Below are 21,970 nucleotides of genomic sequence, written 5' to 3' on the forward strand. Positions count from 1 at the left end.
CACACTTTTTAATCAGGTCATTTCACTCACTGTTGATCAGACTGGCAATTCCCTCACCCCATTATTGGAATCACTTCCCTTCCGACCTTCAAACAACAACATTTCATGATTTTAACAAACCTTTCTGCAAATTCCTCAAAAGAGGGTCTCCAGGAAAAGCCGTTTCGCCGAATCTGGATGGTCTCCAGCAATCCATTGTACCTGAGCTGAGGTGAGAGCACAATAAGATTCAAAAAGAGATTAATAGATTTTACGGCCAGAAGGGACCATTATGATCATCTAAATCTGGCCTCCTGCACAGCATAGGTCAAAGAAGTTCAAACAGAAATTCCTGTAACCAGACCAATAACTTCTGGTTGATCTAGAGACATCTGTTGGAAAAGTCATACAGCAAAACAAAATTTCCAATAAGTTCTTGGAATGTATTGGGGACAAAATTGTTTCAGAAAGTGGAGAAAATAACAGGTGGGTCAGCCTTTTTAGATTTAATTTTGACCAACAGGGAGGAACTGACTGAGAATCTGAAGGTGGAAGGAAACTGGGGGGGAAAGTGAACACAAAATCACAGATTTCATGATTTGAAAGAAAGGAAGAAGTGAGAGCAGCTGAATAAGGACAATAGACTTCAAAAAAGCAGACATCAACAAATTCAGAAAAGTGGTAAGGTAAGGTCCATGGGAAGAAAATCTAAGAGACATAGGAGATCAGGAGAGCTGGCATTTTCTCAAGGAGACAATATTAAAGACAACTGCAAACTATCCCAATGTGAAGAATAGGAAGAAACCAAAATGGCTCCATCAGGAGCCCTTGAATGAATGACCTGAAAATAAAAAAATAATCCTACAAAAGCAGAAACATGGATGAACTGCTAAGGAGGAGAACAAAATAATAGCGTAAGCATGTAACAACAAAATCAGAAAGGCTAAGGCACCAAATGACTTATACCTAGCAAAGGACATCAAAGGCAATAAGAAGAGGTTCTTTAAATACATTAGGAGCAAGAGAAAGATGAAGGAAAGTGTAGGTCCTCTACTTAGCCAGGAAGGAGAGCTAATAAAAAGAGGACATCAAGAAGACTGATGTGTTCAATCTCTATTTTGCTTCAGTCTTCGCTAAACAGATTAACATGACCAGACACTCAACATAACTAATATTAACAACAAGGGGAAGGATTGCAAGACAAAACAGGGAAAGAAGAGGTTAAAGAATATTTAGAAAAGTCAAACGTATTGAGGTCGGCAAGGCCTGATGAAATTCATCCTAAGGTATTTAAGAACTAGCAGCATTCTTGGAACATTAGCAAATATCTTCAGGAACTCCTGGAGAATGGCTGAGGTCCAGAGAAGGGCAAACATAGCGCCTATCTTTAAAAATGGAAACAAGGAGGACCCAAGGAATTACAGACCAGTCAGCCTAACTTCAATACCCGGAAAGATACTGGAACAAAGTATTAAACAATCAATTTGTCAGGATGCTTAGTTATAAAAAGGAGTTATAAGGAATAACCAGAATGGATTTGTCAAGAACACATCACGCCAAACCAACCTAATTTCCTTCTTTGGTAGGGTTACTGGCCTAGTGGATAGAGGGGGAAGCAGTAAACATGATATATCTTGACTTTAGTAAGGCTTTTGACATAATCCCATGTGATATTCTTCTAAAAAAAAAAAAACCTAGGGAAATGGGTCTAGATAAAATTACTATAAGGTGGGTTCACAAGTGGTTGAAAGACTATACTCAGAGTGGTTATCAATAGTTCAGTCAAACTGGGAGGATGTCTTGAGTGAGGTTCGACGGGGTGGGGGGTCAATCCTGGGTCTGGTACTAGTCAATATTTTAATTAATTACTTGGATAATAGGAGAATAGGGCTTCTAAAATTTGTGGATGACACCAAGATGGGAGGGGTTGCAGGCACTTTCAAGGACAGGATTAGAATTCAAACTGACTTTGACAACCTAGAGCAGGGGTCGGCAACCTTTCAGAAATGGTGTGCCGAGTCTTCATTTATTCACTCTGATTTAAGGTTTTGCGTGCCAATCATACATTTTAACGTTTTTAGAAGGTCTCTTTCTATAAGTCTATAATATACAACTAAACTATTGTTGTATGTAAAGTAAGTAAGGTTTTTAAAATGTTTAAGAAGCTTCATTTAAAATTAAATTAAAATGCAGAGCCCCCCAGACCAGTGGCCAGGACCCGGGCAGTGTGAGTGCCACTGAAAATCAGTTTGCGTGCCGCCTTCGGCACGCGTGCCATAGGTTGCCTACCCCTGACCTAGAGAATAAGCCTGAAATAAACACAATGAAATTCAATAAAGACAAGTGCAAAGTACTACACTTAGGAAAGAAAAAAAATCAAATGTACAACTAAAAAATAGGGAATAACTGGCTAGGTGGTAATACTGCTGAAAAGGATCTGCGGGGTATAGTGAATCACAAATTGAATGTGAGTCAACAATATGATGCAGCAAAAAAAGTTAATATTCTAGGGTGTATTAACAGCAGTGTTGTACGTAAGACAAGAAGTAACTCTTCCCACTCTACGTGGCATTGGGAGGCCTCAGCTGAAGTACTGTGTGAAATTCTGGGCTCTACCCTTTAGGAAAGATGTGGACAAATTGAAGAGAGTCCGGAGGGGAGCAACAAAAATGATAAAAGATTTAGGAAACTTGACCTATGAGGAAAGGTTAAAAAACCTGGGCATGTTTAGTTGAGAAAAGAAGACTGAGGGGGGACCTGATAACAGTCTTCAGATATGTTAAGGGCTGTTATAAAGAGGACCGTGATCAACTGTTCTCCACAGGGCCGCCCAGAGGATTCAGGGGCCCTGGGATCTTCCGGGGCGGGGGTTCCCGCAGCCAAATTGCCACCGAAGACCTAGCACTTCGGCGGCGGGTCCCAGGGTGGAAGGACCCCCCGCCGCCGAATTGCTGCCGAAGACCCGGAGCGGAAGAAGCTCCAGGGGCCCGGGCCCCGCAAGAGTTTTCCGGGGCCCCTGGAGCGAGCGAAGGACCCTGCTCCAGGGGCCTCGAAAAACTCTCGTGAGGGCCCCTGCGGGGCCCGGGGCAAATTGCCCCACTTGACCCCCCCTCTGGGCGGCCCTGGTTCTCCATGTCCACTGAAGGTAGGACAAGAAATAATGCTCTTAATCTTCAGCAAGGGAGATTTAGGTTAGATATTAGGGAGAACTTCCTAACTATAAGGCTAGCTAAGTAGTGGAATAGGCTTCCAGTGGAGGTTGTGGAATCCCCATCTGTGGACGTTTTTAAGAACAGGTTAGACAAACCCGTCAGAGATCGTCTAGATTTACTTAGTCCTGCCTCAGTGCAAACGGCTGGATTTGATGACTTTGAGGTCCCATGCAGCTCTATATTTCTATAGCACATCTTTTAGAGATGTCCAATCTTGATTTAAAGGTCATGGACCTTCAAGTCATGGAGAATTCAGCGCATCACTTGGAAGGTTTTGGGCCCCACACTACAAGACTGATGTGGAAAAATTGGAAAGAGTCCAGCGGAGGGCAACAAAAATGATTAGGAGGCTGGAGCACATGACTTATGAGGAGAGGCTGAGGGAACTGGGATTGTTTAGTCTGCAGAAGAGAAGAATGAGGGGGGATTTGATAGTTGCTTTCAACTACCTGAAAGGGGGTTCCAAAGAGGATGGATCTAGACTGTTCTCAGTGGTAGCAGATGATAGAACAAGGAGTAATGGTCTCAAGTTGCAGTGGGGGAGGTTTAGGTTGGATATTAGGAAAAAACTTCTTCACTAGGAAGGTGGTGAAGCACTGGAATGGGTTACCTAGGGAGGTGGTGGAATCTCCATCCTGAAAGGTTTTTAAGGCCCAGCATGACAAAGCCCTGGCTGGGATGATTTTGTTGGTGTTCGTCCTGCTCTGAGCAGGGGATTGGACTAGATGACCTCCTGAGGTTCCTTCTAACCCTGATATTCTATGATTCTAAGGTTGCTCCAAAGACTAATTATCTCACTTAAAAAGTTGCATCTTGTTTCCAGTTTGAATTTTTTGAGCTTCAGCTTCCAGGCATTGGATCATGATATGCCTTTTTGTCTATTAGATCAATAAAGATGTTGAACAAAACCGGCCCCAGGACCGACCCCTGGGACACTCCGCTTGATACCGGCTGCCAACTAGACATGGAGCCGTTGATCACTACCTGTTGAGTCTGAAAATCTAGCCAGCTTTCTATCCACCTCATAGTCCATTCATTCAATCCATACTACTTTAACTTGCTCGCAAGAATACTGTGGGACACCGTATCAAAAGCTTTGCTAAAGTCAAGATACATCACGTCCACTGCTTTCCCCATATCCACAGAGACAGTTATCTCATCATAGAAGGCAATCAGGTTGGTCAGTCATGACTTGCCCTTGGTGAATCCATGTTGACTGTTCCTGATCACCTTCCTCTCCTCCAGGTGCTTCAAAATGGATTCCTTGAGGACCTGCTCCATGATTTTGCCGGGAACTGAAGTGAGGCTGATCGGTCTGTAGTTTCCCAGTGTACCGAAGCGACGACTCACCAGCGCAGCACCTCCCACTGTTTGTCTGGGAATTAGCTCTTTTCCAGCGTTCGGAGTGCCCTCTGCAGGCCAGTGTCTCGCCTGCCGCTCACCTTGTGTCCCTCCCGGACCCCTTTACCTCAGGGTTCTGTCCCTGCAGTCACCCCTTACTCTGGGTTTCCCCTCCCAGGGGAACCCCCAACCCTCTACACCCACCTTGCCTCAGTGGCTACTGCCAGTCGTCATCTAGCCCCAGCTCACTGGGGCAGACGCAGTCTGTAAAGGCCACTCATCACTGGCAAGAGAATCAGACCAGCTGCCTCTGCCTAAGCCTGGGCTGCACCTCTGCAACCCCAGTATCTGCTTTGGCCTTTAGCAAGGCCTCAGCCTGGGGATTTCCCAGGCTGGGGCTCCCCAGCTCCTCTTGCCTTTCCCCAGCCCTCCTCTACTCGCCGTACCCTAAGCTCCCAGGCAGCCAGGTCCTTTCCTCTCCAGAGCAAGAGAGAGAGTGACTCTGCTCCTGGCTCACAGCCCTTTTATGGGGCCAGCTGTGGCTGCTTCCTCAATTAACCTAGCTTGGTTGCTTTTCACACCTGTTCTCCAGGAGTGGGGCAGTTCTCTTTCTTCCCTTTTTTAAATATGGGCACTATATTTGCCTTTTTCCAATCGTCCGGGACCTCCCCCGATCCCCACGAATTTTCAAAGATAATGGCCAATGGCTCTGCAATCATATCAGCCAACGCCTTCAGCACCCTTGGATGCATTAGATCTGGACCCATGGACTTGTGCATATCCAGCTTTTCTAAATAGTCCTTAACCTGTTCTTTCACCACAGAGGTCTGCTCACCTCCTCCCCATAACGTGTTGCCCAGTGCAGCAGTGTGGGAGCTGACTTTGTCTGTGAAGACCGAGGCAAAAAAAGCATTGAGTACTTCAGCTTTTTCCACATTATCTGTCACTGTGTTGCCTCCCCCATTCAGTAAGGGTCCCACACTTTCCCTGGCCTTCTTCTTGTTGCTAACATACCCGTAGAAACCCTACTTGTTACCCTTCACATCCCTCGCTAGGGATGCCTTGGCCTTCCTGATTACACCCCTGCATGCTCTAGCAATAATTTTATACTCCTCCCTAGTCATCTGTCCAAATTTCCACTTCTTGTAAGCTTCCTTTTTGAGTTTAAGCTCACCGAAGATTTCACTGTTAAGCCAAGCTGGTCGCCTGCCATATTAGCTATTCTTTCTGCACATTGGGATGGTTTGTTCCTGCGCTCTCAATGAGACTTCTTTAAAATACAGCCAGCTCTCCTGGACTCCTTTCCCCCTCATATTAGCCTCCCAGGGGATAATAAATAAAAATAATATAAAAATGATCCTGCCCACCAGTTCCCTGAGGGAGTCAAAGTCTGCTTTTCTGAAGTCCAGGGTCCATATTCTACTGCTCTCCTTTCTTCCTTTTGTCAGGATCCTGAACTTGACCATCTCATGGTCACTACTGCCCAGGTTGCCACCCACTTCTACTTTCCCTACCAATTATTCCCTGTTTGTGAGCAGCAGCAGATCAAGAGGAGCACAGTCCCTAGTTGGTTCCTCCAGCACTTGCATCAGGAAGTTGTCCCCAACACTCTCCAAAAACTTCCTGGATCGTCTGTGCATTGCTGCATTGCTCTCCCAGCAGATGTCAGGGTGATTGAAGCCCCCATGAGAATCAGGGCCTGTGATCTGGAAACTTCTGTTAGTTGTCCAAAGAAAGCCTCGTCTACCTCATCCTCCTGGTCTGGTGGTCTATAGCAGATGCCCATCACGACATCACCCTTGTTGCTCTCGCCTCTAAACTTAACCCAAAGACTCTCAACAGGCTGTTCTCCAGTTTCATACTGGAGCGCTCAGCAATCATACTGCTCCCTTACATACAATGCAACTCCTCCATCTTTCCTCCCATACCTGTCCTTCCTGAACAATTTATATCCATCCATGACAGTGCTCCAGTCATGTGAACTGCCCCGCCAAGTTTCTATTATTCCAATCACATCATAGTTCCTTGATTGTGCCAGGACTTCCAATTCTTCCTGCTTTTTCCCAGGCTTCTTGCGTTCGTGTACATGCACCTAAGATAACTAGCCAATTTCTCAGTATGAATCAGGAGGCTTCCCGACTTGTACCCTCCTCTTTGTGTTTCCTCCAGGTATCTCACTTCCCCACTTACCTCTGGGCTTAGGTCACCATCCCCAGCAAACCTAGTTTAAAGCCCTCCTCACCAGGTTAGCAAGCCTGCCTGTGAAGATGCTCTTCCCTCTCATCCATTGCAGTCTAAATTAACTGACTTCTTCTGTAAGAAGCAAGCTCCCCTACTTACCACCAGGGGGTTGGCACACATCAGTTCTGATTCCCCTGCTACTTTAAAATCTGGGGGAAGGAAACCCCCTGGAAGTAGCTTTATCAACAAAAGGATCTTATAGATAAGGATCTTACAGACTTAGAATTAAAGAATAGCAAGAAAAGTATCTATGAACCCGCATCATCAGACTTGGTGGATTACGACCCTCCTTTTAAAGATACTAAGTTTCCATTAGTTTTATCTTTGATGAACCTTCTTATGGAGGAGATAGCGAGCATTAAGAATTCTCTTTGAATTAAAAATCGTATTGAGTGGCTTATGGGAAGACTGGTCTAACTGGCAAGCTAGATGTCCCCCAACAGCTAAGTCTGGTCTGGAAATGGAAAAACCTAAAGTTATAGATAATTCAACTCAGACTCAAGATAGGATTGTGCTAATCTTTATTAATGCTCCTAAGGCTAACTTAAGATAAACTGACTTCTTCTCGTCTTGGTTTACCATCTTCTGATTTAAATATTTCAAGGGATAATTCTCCCTTTCTTAGAAATCTTTCAAATATCTTAGGGTCTCAGAAAATGCTGAAAATTTGGCCCTCTGATATTTAACAGAAATGGACCACTGATTTTTTAGTTTTTCGAGTGGAGTATGTTCAGACAGTCCCTTACAGCTATCCATTTAAATCAGTAATTGGCTGATAAGGTTTGTTTTTATTTACTTTCTAACTCTGTTGCACCTTTACTCTCACAATATGCATGAGAGGCGAGAGGTGGAATTTTTTTATTGCCAAATAGTTTCTAGAATTTCGAAGATGAGCAAACAACTAAGGTGCCAAAGTTGCTCGTCTCTAGAGCAGATATATTATTTGGGAATATCCTATAGAGTAAGGATCTAAGGTATAATTATTTGTGTCTAAAAGAAGAGGCTGGTTCCTATCCTTTATCTTATGAGAATATATCTCAGGATTTTACATCATCTTTTCCTCAGGTACATTCTATAACTTTTTGTGCTACTAATTTAACGGGATCACCTAAATTTGAGCCTTCAGTCTCTTCTACTAGGGCCATTAGTTTTACCATTCCCCTTCTCTGAAATGGTGCTATTTTTTATGGGAGTCCTGAGACAGAAGTCCAAGAGGATTCCCCTCCCTTATGTTTACTATCTTCCAAGCAGATTTCTCAACAGAATAATGTGATATTTGGAGATGAATCAAAATTCTTACAATTAGGCTGTTGGGCCAATTTCTCCTATTTGACTAGATTCTCCAATTTCTTTCCCTCCACCTAGGGAGAGCTTCTGCCAGAATAATTTACCTGGAATTTACCTGGGTATAAAAATAAGATGAATGACAGAGGGTTTTTTTAATTTTTAAAACCTTAAAAAGAACAAACAAAACAAAAAACAAGAAACATGGTTAGCTGAGTCTGAAATCATAGTCTTTCCTGATTTTGAATCTTCTCTCCATGAAGGAAGCCATTTGTCTAAAAGGGGTCATATATCAGGAGGACTTGCCGCCCTGGTTTCCTTCCACCTGAAAGCCCAGATTTTACTTTTGGAATCAAAGTGTCAGGGCATTCCGGCTGTATTAATTTTTTTTCTTGATCTCCAAATTTTACTATTAAATGTTATTTTTCCTCCATACGCTCCCCATTTTATTCTGAGTCATTGTTGGCATGTCTGGATGAGCAAATTGATATGGTAGGTCTTCAATTCTCAATGGCTCATCTAATTATTTTGGGAGATTTTTAACCATTGAATAAAGAAAACATTGAGGAGATTTTTGAACTTCCTCCTCGAAATTCTAGATATCAGGTGCTTAACATCTCTGGACAAAATTTAAAGGCATTATTAGATATGTTTAATTTAATAACTATAAATTGAAGAAGTTTGGGGGAAAGAAGAACATTTTACCTTTATTTCATTGACTGGTGGTAGTATTCTTGATTATATTATCCCTATAATTAATTGGCCCTTCTATAGGGATTTCTCAATACTTTCTTGCCCAGATAGTGATCAACCTCTCTTTATAATTTTATAATTATGCCCAATGTGCCCTTTCTGAAGAGAGTTTTGTTTCCGATGGTTGAGGATGCCTTAATTACCTCTTGGGAACAACATGGTTGTAAAAGATTAAAATGAACCCCTGACATTTGTGACAAATTATCTAGGAGATTGGAGGACTCTGAGAAATCTAACATCAGCGACAAATTATTAAGTCCAAAAATTCCTCTCAAATTTGTCAATCACATTTGTTATTGGTAAAGTCCTAACAATCACTTGTTTGTAAACTAGCAGTTCCCAAACTATGGGTCGCAGCAATCCGTAATGTGCGGCGAACATCATTTTGCTTTGCACAGCATGCTCTAGCATGTACAGCACGTGCAAGGTCACAATGCATGGAGGACACATTTTGCTCTACAAAATGGCGTTCTCTGCACAGAGTGACCTCACATGCACCATAGGTATGAGGTCATGCTGTGTGAATGAAGTCATTTTGTAGAGTAAACTGGTGTCCTCCATTGTGACTTGACCTCACACATACAGTGCATGTGATGTAACACTGTGCAGATGACACCACTTTAATCTTCAAAATGGCTTCCTCCATGCTATCTGGGGTCCTGGGAAAAAATAATTTATTAAAATGGGGACATGCCAGCAAAAAGTTTGGGAACCCTTTTTTAAACAAACCAATTTTGATTTTAGCTATTCTAAAAATGCTCTCAAAGATAAACACACTTGATTTGAGGCAGACTGTGTGAAGAAAAAGTCTGCTTTAGCACACAACTAACAGGGTAAGATGCAATTCCTCTCCTAATTTACTTAAGAATTTTAGTAGCTGCCAGAAGAAGACATCAAGACTTATTATATACAAAAAATAAGAATATCTTCGATATCTGTGGAAGGATTTTGAAGCAGCAGCTAGAGCTAAAAATTATCCCATGTTTAATGAGATGGTAGCCTCAGGCACTGGTAGAGACACTTCAGTTGAGGAACCCTGGATAGTACATTTTAGCCAGGTCTTTAATGATTCCCCCCAAACCAGTTTTTTAAATCTAATTTTACTATAGTTGATGCAATGAGGAATACTCTGTCTGATTTACCTCGCTGGTCTCCAGTAAAGAACAGTGAAGTATAGTCATTCATTTTAGTCCAATGACAGAAAAAACCTTCAGAGGAAGATTTTTCTCCCTGCTGAAATTTTTCAGGAGAATCTTAATTGGTGGTGTTGGCTAAATTATTTACTGTCGTTAATCATACTTGATTGATTACGTCTAACTGGAAGTCCAGTACTGTATTTCCTATTTTATTTTTAAAACAGGAATAGAAAGAATCCTGTTTCTTACAGACCTAGTAGTCTGATAGATGTGGCAGGGAAAATTTATTCCATATTTTTATTGTCTAAACTTGAAATACGAGCTTTAGAGGCTAATTTATTACACAAAAAGCAGTCCTGCTTTAGGGCTGGTATAGCCACAACTAATAACAGTTTTATTTTATCTTGTATGATTTATAAATAATCCATGGTTAAGGATACTCAATTGTATGCTGCTTTCATGGAGGATAGGTACATCAATGGCTATTACCCAGGATGGACAGGGATGGTGTCCCTAGCCTCTGTTTGCCAGAAGCTGGGAATGGGCGACAGGGAAGGTTCACTTGGTGTTTACATGTTCTGTTCTTTCCCTCTGGGGCACCTGGCATTGGCCACTGTTGGAAGACAGGATACTGGGCTAGATGGACTTTTGGTCTGACCCAGTATGGCCATTCTTATGGTCTTAAGACAGTAAGGTAATAAGTAACAGTCAGCATGGATTTGTTAAGAACAAATCATGTCAAACCAACCTAATTGCTTTCTTTGACAGGGTAACAAGCTTTGTGGATGGGGGAAGCAGTAGATGTGGTATATCTTGACTTTAGTAAGGCTTTTGATACTGTCTCACATGACCGTCTCATAAACAAACTAGGCAACTATAAGCTAGATGGAGCTACTATGAGATGGGTGCATAACCAGTCGGAAAACTGTTCCCAGAGAGTAGTTATCAGTGGTTCACAGTCAAGCTGGAAGGGCACATCGAGTGGGGTCCTGCAGGGATTGGTTCTGGGTCCGGTTCCGTTCAATACCTTCATCAGTTATGTAGATAATGGCACAGAGAGTACACTAATAAAGTTTGCGGATGACACCAAGCTGGGAGGGGTTGCAAGTGCTTTGGAGGATAGGATTAAAATTCAAAATGATCTGGACAAACTGAAGAAATGGTCTGAAGTAAGTAGGAGAAATGCAAAGTACTCTACTTAGGAAGGAACAACCAGTTGCACACATACAAAATGGGAAATGACTGCCTAGGAAGGAGTACTGCAGAAAGGGATCTGGGGTCACCGTGGATTACAAGCTAAATATGAGTCAACAGTGTAACACTGTTGCAAAAAAAGGGAACATCATTCTGAGATGCATTAGCAGGAGTGTTGTAAGCAAGACACAAGTCTGTCTACTCCACACTGATTAGGCCTCAACTGGAGTATTGTGTTCAGTTCTGGGTGCCACATTCAGGAAAGATGTGGACAAATTGGAGAAAGTCCAGAGAAGAACAAAAATGATAAAAGGTCTAGAAAACATGACCTATGAAGGAAGAGTAAAAAAAATTGGCTTTGTTTAGTCTGGAGAAGAGAAGACTGAGGGAGGACATGACAACAGTTTTCAGCACATAAAAGATTATTACAAGGTGGAGGAAGAAAAATTGTTCTTGTTAACCTCTGAGGATAGGACAAGAAGCAATGGGCTTAAATTGCAGCATGGCAGTTTAGGTTGGACATTAGGCAAAACTTCCTAATGGTCAGGGTGGTTAAGCACTGGAATAAATTGCCTACTGAGGTGGTGGAAGCTCCATCATTGGAGATTTTTGGGGAGGGGTTGTATTTGCAAAAGACATGTAACATATGCTACTTGATAAAATTAAATGTTATTTTATTCAGTAATGGTCTCACCAATGCATTATACAAAAGAAATACCATCTCCCTACTCCTGCTCACCAATCCCCTGTACATATATGTCCAATATTCACGTTAGCCTTCCAAGGCAAGGCATTGCAGTTGATGCTCAAGTTCGGTTGGTTATCTACACTGATCCCCAAGTCCTTTTCAGAGTCACTGCTTTCCAGAATAGCTCTCCATCCTGTAAGCGTAACCTCCTTTCCCCCCAGTAGCATAATGGTGCATTTGGTTGTACCAACCAAGAGACCCAGCTTGTCCTGTATAGAATCATAGAACTGGAAGGGACCTTGAGAGGTCATCTAGTCCAGTCTCCTGCACTCAAGGCAGGGCTAAGTATTATCTAGACGATCCCAGACAGGTGTTTGTCCAACCTGATCTTAAAAATCCCGAACGATGGAGATCCCACAAAGAGCTATGCCTTCTCTGCTCCCTGCCCCCCTCATTGGCCCTTCTGCTGAAAGAATAAGCTTTCGGTGTTCATTCAAGCCATTCAGTCTTCAAACCCCACCCTCACAATGGGATTTGTCCTGCTCAGTCCCAGCTGTATTCAGCCCCCTGCTCTGTCACAGGTCTGGTTCCTAACAGGACCTGGCTAAAGGGATGCTGAGTCCCTCACTCACCTGCTCCAGCACCACTTGGCTGTCAACCACGCCCGGCTCCTTCTGGCTGTTCGGCTTGATGCAGCGCACAAAGTGTGGGTTAGCAGAGTACATTCGCTCCATCAGCACCGATAGGGAATGCTAGTAGGAGGCAGTGACACAGGTCAGGAGCTCAGTATGCCAAATAATTTCCTGATTTTTGGTTCATTACAACAATCTGTAACCCATTCACCCTCCTTTGTCCTAGGACTACAGAGGTGTCAACTGGCCACTTCATTTTGAATGGCCTTTTCCCAACATGTTAATTCCTTAGCTGTTCCAACTTGTAGTTTGCTGTGACACTCTGAGTACATTGCCTCTGTGTCAGCTTGAATCTGAAAGCTTGCTTCTTTGACAACAGATATTAATATCAATAACAGATATTACCTCATCCATGGGTGGCGGGTATCGTAGGCATGGGAAGACTGTACCTTCACAAACAGCCTGACATGTCCCCCCCCCATGCTCCACCCCCAAGCCCCATCTTGCCTGCTGTAAGGCTGTTCCCTTTGTGGCATAGGCCGGGGCTGCCTGCCTGGGGCTGGGGCCGCTCCGGGCGCCCGCCCAGCGCTGGTAGCTCGGCTGGGGGGGCACCTTCAGGGACGGAGAGGCCGGTCAACTGGTTGTCGGTCTGGTCGGCATGGCCCAGGGCAGCCGAGGTATGCTGGTCGGGGGTTGGGCCGGGTGGCACGGCCCAGGGAGGCTGGGGCTGCGCTGTCCAACTCTCTGGTGCTCTGGGGGCGCTAGCCTGGACAGGGGCTAGCAACCACAGTGTGTGGGGGGGGTGGGCTGGGGACGCTGGGCAGGGGCCAACAGCTATAGAGGGGGCTAGGCTCCGGTGAGCGTGGAAGGGGCAGGGCAGGGCTGGGGGCCAGTCTCCCCAAGTCCAGGGTTCACCCACCAACCACGATCTCATCCATCTTTTCTTGCTAATATCCTGGGACCAACACAGCTACTATAACACTGCAAACAAAGAATAATCAGACCCTCCTGGATCCATGGTCCTGTTGGTGAAAACTCCATCAGCAGTGCCAGCCAGGGCTCTGGCAGTGGGAGCTCCCTCTCAGCAGTGCAAATCAAGCCTTTCCCCCCCACTACAGCGTGCATTTGTAGCTCAGAGAAGTCCTTTCTCCATGTGCCAGGAGCTCTATTGACTATGCTCAGGTACCTGGGGGTCATTTCGGCATTTCCTTGCATGTTACTAAATAAGCATAATAAAACAACAGTACTTTACCCGGAATTGAGCACCCACTGATTGCTTCCGTGTGTTGTTGAAGTTATTGTCAGTTCCTGGCAAGACCTGAAACCAGACCTAAACATGTATATCACATACTCCAACATCATTCCCCTGAGCTCCCAGCCCTGGAGCCCTGTCTCTATCTGAAGAACAAGCCCACAGGGCAGCTGGGAAAAGGACAAGAGAATGGATTTCAAAGGAGGAAAAGGTGAGTATGCACATGCCAAGCAGACAAGAGGGAAAGCCCAATGCCATAAAAGGAGGAAGAGCTGTAGGAGCAGAGACAGATTCCAATGTGCAGGGCTGCCTGTCCCCATTCTCTCTTGCCTCCTTAATTGCAGACATCCCAGGTGGGAGAATCATGCCACCAGGACCCAGTTATTGGTTGTCCTGGGGACCCTGTGGTTCTTACCTTGGCTTTAATGTGAGGCATCAAAGTCCCTGTTCTGGAGACTGTGGCTGGATAAAGAAAAAGGTAACACTGAGTTCTGCAGCCCCATCCCTCAAACCAAGTGAAACCCTCAGCAGACACGGAAACCTCCCCACAAGTGCAGAAAGCTTGCCCTGGTGCTCCCTCTTCCCCAGATAAAAGTTTAAGTTTCACATGCTGAATACAAATGAACAAAACCCTGGAAAAACAATGAGCTTAAGAGCAGGAAAGGAACACTTGGAAAATGTACAGGTACCTAAAACAGACAACCCAGGAAGCAGGATCTGGGGCACTGAAGGAAATTGCTAATCAGTTTACTGAATAACTGGCCACGATCTTTGAAAGAGTCAGGGACAACTGGGGAGATGTGAGAAGAAAGGAGAAAAGCAGAAATAGTGCCAATCTGAAAAAAGTAAGATGATGGATCCTGACAATTACTACTCCCCTGTAACTTTTATCCCTAGCAAAATAATGGGAATAATTTTAACAGTGTAAACAGAAAAAAAAAAAAAAACAGAACCCACACAACACTGAATATCACGAAGACAACTGAACTATGAGCAACAATCAGCATGGAAGGCTTATAAAGAGTCATACCAGGTAAGTTATTTAAATAATTACAAGATGCGGTTAAAAAACAGATAAAATAGAATTGAATTTAGTGAAGGATGTGATACAGTCTCGCACAACCTGGATGCAACATTGTCACCTGAACTGAAGACTGGCTGAAAGACCACAAACACAGGACAAAGATAAACAGCAAAGAAATGAGCGGGGGGGGGGGGGGGGGGGGGGAGGGGGGAGGGAGAAGGATGAGGTTTGGTCTTATTTCATATTTTCATTAATAATCTGGAAGAGGTAAGCAAACAAGACATTAATGAAATTTGCCCATAGAACTACACTGGAAGGAGTTGGAAATCCCACCAAGGACAGAAAAATGCTTAGACCCAGGTTATTTATTTAATTTGCTAAATGCCAACAGGTAGCTGGAGCTGAACAAGACACAAAAGATTGTGTGTCCAGAATTTTAGAGTGTAAACATACCACACAAGGAAATTCTGGGGAAGACAAACACCCGAAGAGCTTTATTTTAGATTTTAAAAACTATAAGAGCGCTTTTGGGGACTCTGAGGAAGTGGAGTGTTTGCAGGGAGCATATGAATCATTGGAGATTAGCATTTCGAATTCAGAGAACAGTATCAGGGGCAGAAAACGTAATTTAGCCAAATGGAATCCAGGTTCCCACCCATTACCAGTCTGTTTATATTGTAAACTCTTAAGAGCTGTGACCTCATCTTTATTCTTTTCTGAATGTGACTTCAGGAAGATGCAGACACTCATTTATACCCAGATAAACAACTCCAAGGAAAAAATGTAAACCATATGGATATGGGAGTCATCTGAGAGAAACTCAATGGGAGGGTACCAAGAATGGCAGAGAGAGCACTATGTTAGCCAATACATATATGTTAGGTATAGCATAGACCACATTAATAGGTATTATGCGCATGGTATTAATATAATATTAGGGCTGTCAAGCGATTAAAAAGATTAATCATTAATAGAATACCATTTATTTACATATTTTTGGATGTTTTCTACATTTTCAAATATATTGATTTCAATTACAGCACAGAATACAAAGTGTACAGTGCTCACTTTATTTTTAAATAATTGCACTATAAAAAACAAATAAATAGTATTTTTCAATTCACCTAATACTGTAGTGTAATCTCTATCATGAAATTTGAACTTACAAATATAGAATTATGTACAAAAAAAACCTGCATTCAAAAATAAAACAATGTAAAACTTTAGAGCATACAAGTCCAATCAGTCTCACTTCTTGTTCAGCCAATCACTTAGACAAACATGTTTGTTTACATTTGCAGAAGATAATGCTGCCTGCTTCTTCTTTACAATGTCACCTGAAAGTGAGAACAGGGATTTACATGGCACTGTTGTAGCCGGTGTTGCAAGATATTTACATGCCGGATGCACTAAAGATTCATATGTCCCATTGATGTTTCAACCACCATTCCAGAGGACAAGCGTCCATGTTGATGACAGGTTCTGCTTGATAACAATCCAGAGCAGTGCGGACCAATGCATGTTCATTTTCATCATCTGAGTCTGATGCCACCAGCAGAAGGTTGATTTTCGTTTTTGGTGGTTTGGGTTCTGTAGTTTCCACATCAGAGTGTTGCTCTTTTAAGACTTACGAAAGCATGTTCCACACCTTGTCCCCCTCAGATTTTGGAAGGCACTTCAGATTCTTAAATCTTAGGGTCGAGGGCTGTAGCTATCTTTAGAAATTTCACATTGGTATCTTCTTTGCATTTTGTCAAATTGCAGTGAAAGTGTTCTTAAAATGAACAACATATGCTGGGTCATCATCCGAGACTCCCATAACATGAAATATATGGCAGAATGTGGGTAAAATAGCAGTAGACATAAAATTCTCCCCCAATGAGTTCAGTCACAAATTTAATTAACGCATTATTTTTCTGACGAGCATCATCAGCATGGAAGCATGTCCTCTGAAATGATGGCCGAAGCATGAAGAGGCATATGAATCTTCAGCACACCTGGCACATAAATATCTTGCAACACCAGCTACTGTTATACCAATAGAATAAAACCCAGCAGGATTTAAGTGTGGGGGACAAATTAGGGGGGGGCACTGTCACTTGGAGGAATCACTGTTAGTACCTTCTTTAATATCCCTACACTACAACAGTGCCATTGCGAACACCTGTTCTCACTTTCAGGTGAACCACTGTAATTAAGAAGCGGGCAGCATTAGCTCCTGTAAATGTAAACAAACTTGTTTCTCTTCGCGATTGGGCTGAACGAGAAGTAGGACTGAGTGGACTTGTAGGCTCTAACATTTTACATTGTTTTGTTTTTGAGTGCTATTATGTAACACTGGAATGTAAGCACTCGAATGGGTTACCTAGGGAGGTGGTGGAATCTCCTTCCTTAGAGGTTTTTAAGGTCATGCTTGACAAAGCCCTGGCTGGGATGATTTAGTTGGGGATTGGTCCTGCTTTGAGCAGGGGGTTCGACTAGATGACCTCCTGAGGTCCCTTCCAACCCTGATATTCTATGATTCTCTGAACAACAACAAAAATTCTACATTTGTAAGTTGAATTTTCACAATAAAGAGATTGTATTACAGTACTTGTATGAGATAAATTTCAAAAATACTATTTCTTTTGTTTATCATTTTTACAGTGCAAATATTTATAATAAAAATAATATAAAGTGAGCACTGTACACTTTGTATTCTGTGCTGTAATTGAAATCAACATATTTGAAAATGTAGAAAAACATCCAAAAATATTTAATAAATTTCAATTAGTATTCTATTGTTTAACAGTGCGATTAAAACAGCAATTAATCTATTTTTTAATCACAATTTTTTTTGAGTTAATTGCGTGAGTTAACTGCGATTAATTGACAGCCCTAATGTTAATTAAAATTAGATACAGGCTGGAAATCAGGAAAAGCTCCCCTAGAGTGAGATGCAAAAGGGGATATGGCCTTCATGGAAGAAACAGTCTCTCCAGGGAAATGGAAGCCCCATTGCTTCTCTTTTAAAATTAACACTGGTGGATGTACCATAGGGGACAATCCTGCACTGGCCCCTGGGACATGGGCTATTTGATCTATGGCAAGAGGGTGAAGAAATGGCTGATTCTTGGAATTGATATAACTTGCCCAGCTTTCCAGTCATAATGAGAATGACAAAGTGGCCAAGGCTACATCTAATTTACAGACACCACACAGCCCTCGATACTGAAAAGATAAACATTCGCCTTAAACTGAAAGATGCTCATTAATCACGTGTTACCACTTGGAGAGAGGAGCATCTGACTACAAGCAGCTTTTACAAAGAACAGGTCATGCCAGGTCTTGGGGCTAAGTTAGGGTTACCATATGTCTGGATTTTCCCTGACATGTCCGGCTTTTTGGGCTCCAAATCCCCGTCCGGGGGGAAATCCCAAAAAGCCGGACATGTCCGGGAAAATCGGGACATGCGGGGCTGGCGGTGCCGAGCCGGGGGTTCGGGGGCCGGGCCGGCGGTGCGGTGCGGTGCCGGGTCGGGGGCTCGGGGGACAGGCCGGTGGAGCGGTGCTGGGCCGGGGGCTCGGGGGATGGGCCGGCGGTGCGGGGCCGGGCCAGGCCGGGGGACGGGCCGGCGGTGCAGGGCCGAGCCGGCGATGCCGGGCCGGCGGTGCGGTGCCAGGGGCCGGGCCGGGGACCAGCAGTGCTGGGCGGGCTGGGGGTGCTCGGCCGGGGGCCGGGCCTGGGGCCGGCACCCCAGGGCCCGAGCCGACCCAGGCTGGAGACGCCGGGGGGGCCAGATTGGGCCGCGCCTCCTCCCCCCACACCTCCCTTACCTGCTTCAGGCTTCCCGCGAATCAAATGTTCGCGGGAAACAGGGGAGGGGGCGGAGACTTTGGGGAAGGGGCGGAGTTGGGCGGGGGTGTGGGCGGGGCTGGGGCCGGGGCCCCGTGGAGTATCCTCCTTTTGGAGGCACAAAATATGGTAACCCTAGCTAAGGGGGTCATAACCTGTGCAGGAGAAACATAAAGGAGGCAGTCTTTTCTTCAGACCTAAACAAGACCTCCAAGTAGCCAGACCCTGGTAGACACTTCCACCATCTACAGGATGGCCTTTGAGGGATGCTTCCACTACCACGAGTATGTGTTACTCCTGGGAGAATTCTGCGCTATTGCATGCATGCATAATTAATGAGCCACACATTATTATTTTTTTGTGCAGAAAAAGGCTTCTGCCGAAATGTTGCTGCAGTTCTGCCTTTTCCCACGACAGGACGCTGTGGCACAAGAACACAGCAGCAGCTCCCGGCCAGCGAGGAAAAAGAAAGCCTGCTTTCTTCACAGCGCCTGTCAGGCCAGGTCAGGAGAAAGGGCTATGGGGAGACAGACAGCGTGGGATGCTGTGGGGGGTCAGACAGGGGCTCATAAGGGCTAGTGGGGGAGGACAGACTGGGGCAGGGGCTGAATGGGAGTGGAGGCGCAGGGCCATAGGAGGGAGGGTGGTGCAGGGCCACATGGTGATGGGGGACAGGGTGCAGAGCTACAGAGGGTGGCTGAGTGGGTGTACAGAGACACATGGGGAGGGTGGACAGAGCCACATGGGGATAGGGGGGTGGCTGCCCAGACACACAGCTGGACAGGGGGAGGGGGTACAGGGACACATGGAGATGGGGGAGTGGGTGTCTGAGTGCGGGTGGTGGGACACATGTGGACGGGGTGCAAGGACACATGTGGTGCAGGAACACATGAAGACAGGGGCAGATGTGCCTGACTGAATGGGAGAGGCTAGAGGTCAGCCAGGGTCTGCACAGGGGAAACTCCCTAACAATCCCTCCCTGCCCCCCAAAAACACCTGTTCCATACTTTCCCCACCTATACCCAACAACCCTCCAAGTTCACACCCAGGCTCCTTCCCAGCGATTTACTTCCCTCTCCCTCAACTCCTCCGTTACCTCTGACTTCCCCAAGTCTTTGCACTGCTTCTGAGGCGTGTGGGAAATACGGTTCTGTATTGTCATTTAAATGAATTATTACTCAGAGTTCTGTATTAATATGCCTAGTAAGGAATCTATTTGTCAAAAAACATTTCCTGAATCTTTGTTGTTGTCTGAATTGTTACAGACATACTTGCGGACAGGTATTTTGAAATAAATGACCAAAAATAATTGAAACTGGTGTGATTGTACTGTGTTATTTTGACAAATAAAATATACAGAATTTTGCAGCATTTTAAAATATTGTGCACAGAATTTTTAATGTTTTATTGCAGAAATCCCTCAGGAGTAATGTGTCAGGGGGTGGATTTGCTTTTATCCTCCCCCTCTAATAAACTGGGGCCTAACTGCTCAGCTGGCTCTATAGTTTGCTGACAGACTTAGTCATGGCTCCCAGACCATGAGAGGGAAGCCTGCTTCCCTAGGAGCACTGGAGCCTCCACAAAACCCTCCGGGAACTGTAGGCCCGGGCAGAGCAGGGGTGAGAGGGTGCACTAAGGGCAGCACAAGCTTGGCTGCTGCACTTATGTTTTTGCCATGGGGGGGGGCTGGGATAATACTTTGCATCTGGATAGCTGTGATCAGTGTGGTGCACAAACATTCAGTTACTCAGTCTAAGATAGACACGCTGAGCTGGAGGAACAGTGAAGGGGATGTCAGTGAAGGGGACGTAGTTCAATATTAAGCAGATGTCTGTGTCCCAGGCAGGGCCCCCCGGCCAGCGCACAGCTCTTACAGCAGTGTTTGATTCTCTCCCCTAAACACAGTCCATGAACTCAGGGATCATTGGTGACATTACTCACCGAGCACCCATGGCAACAGGGGACTGACCTGTAAACAGCACACTCAGTAATGGGGTGACACTGTTGATGAAGAGACCCCGGATATTTGCTGGCAAAGTGTCTCTATTCTTCTCTAGGAAGCCACTGGAGGCGTACTGAACCTGGGGAGAGAAGCAGAGTAAGGGAAGCAATTTGCCAACCCAACCCAAGCAGAGTGGAGCCCAAAGTGTATGGCACCAAGAGCCACGCTGGCAGCACAGAAGAGTCTAGGATGGATAAAAATCAATGATTTTTTTTTTAAAACATGAATTTTTTTGTATTTACGTTGAATTTTTTTGATTGTTATTTAAATTATAGTAAGTTTTTCTTTTTAAAAATAGACCTGTTTAGAATGAAATCAGAATTTAATACAAAATATGTTAAGGTCTAAACTTATTTTAATTTAGTTGTAAATATAAAAGATAAATAAAATAAAATAAATAAATTAATGGAGATATCCTATCTCCTAGAACTGGAAGGGACCTTGAAAGGTCATTGAGTCCAGCCCCCTGCCTTCACTAGCAGGACCAAGTACTGATTTTGCCCCAGATCCCTAAGTGGCCCCCTCAAGGATTGAACAACCCCGGGTTTAGCAGGCCAATGCTCAAACCACTGAGCTATCCCTCCCTCCCATGTTTTGATATGAGAAGTTTATGTACCCAAAACATTTAAGGTTGCTTTGTTTAATACAAATAAACTTCATATGATGTTTGGTGTTTAAATTCCATCTCCCACACAGCTCCCACTGATGCAGCTTGACATAAATCATGAACAAAAAGTAAATTATCTAGTAAATAAGCAACATCTCATTCACTATTTTCTAACATACTAAAATGTATGATTAATAAGAATCTGAAAATATTAAGCATTATAATTGCTTAAATAAATAGTGTATTCTCCTAAGTAGCAAAAAGATGTACCGAGTCTAGAGAGTAAAGGATCTATTTAGTTGTAAATCAACATATTTTTAATGGTTATATCAGCAAGTGAGAATTAACCTTTCTTTAGAAAATAACTGAAGTACAAATAAAAAAGCTGACTGAAATTGATGAATCAAATAGAACAGTGGATCTCAAACTATGGGCTGTGACCCCAAAGTGGGTCGTGACTCCATTTTGATGGGGTCGCCAGGGCAGAAAGTCCCACAGGGGGTCCAGAGTCCCAGCCGGGAGCCCCACAGATGGCAGGGGGCCCAGAGCCCCAGCCACAAGCCCCACAGACAGTGATGCTGAAGGCGGGGGGGCAATTTTTTCTAGTGGGGAGGTCACGATTTTATTTTAAGTCCAAATGGGGTCACCAGCACAAAAACTTTGAAAAACACTAAAATAGAGGCTTTCCACTTGGTGATTTAAATCATTATTTAAATTGCTGATTTAAATCACCTTGATTAAAATCAATTCATCCCGGAAGAGTCCAACACAACTACTATTTTGCATTTACT

At 44.2% G+C, this 21,970-nt stretch overlaps 1 protein-coding gene across 1 annotated transcript in view; it reads right to left on the minus strand.

The window, feature by feature from the left end:
• LOC101951954 (myosin-IIIb-like) overlaps positions 1 to 21,970 on the minus strand; it is a 113,231-nt gene that overhangs the window by 39,366 nt on the left and 51,895 nt on the right. The window contains exons 15-19 of the mRNA XM_065598586.1: positions 20,540 to 20,651; positions 14,128 to 14,174; positions 13,713 to 13,778; positions 12,461 to 12,580; positions 121 to 206 (exon numbers count right to left, since the gene is read on the minus strand). Coding sequence (XP_065454658.1) covers positions 121 to 206; positions 12,461 to 12,580; positions 13,713 to 13,778; positions 14,128 to 14,174; positions 20,540 to 20,651 — 431 coding nt within the window. The remainder of the gene's footprint in view (positions 1 to 120; positions 207 to 12,460; positions 12,581 to 13,712; positions 13,779 to 14,127; positions 14,175 to 20,539; positions 20,652 to 21,970) is intronic.

The sequence above is a fragment of the Chrysemys picta genome, chromosome 6 (genome assembly GCF_011386835.1).
Source record: "Chrysemys picta bellii isolate R12L10 chromosome 6, ASM1138683v2, whole genome shotgun sequence".
In the NCBI taxonomy this organism is placed as follows: Eukaryota; Metazoa; Chordata; order Testudines; family Emydidae; genus Chrysemys; species Chrysemys picta.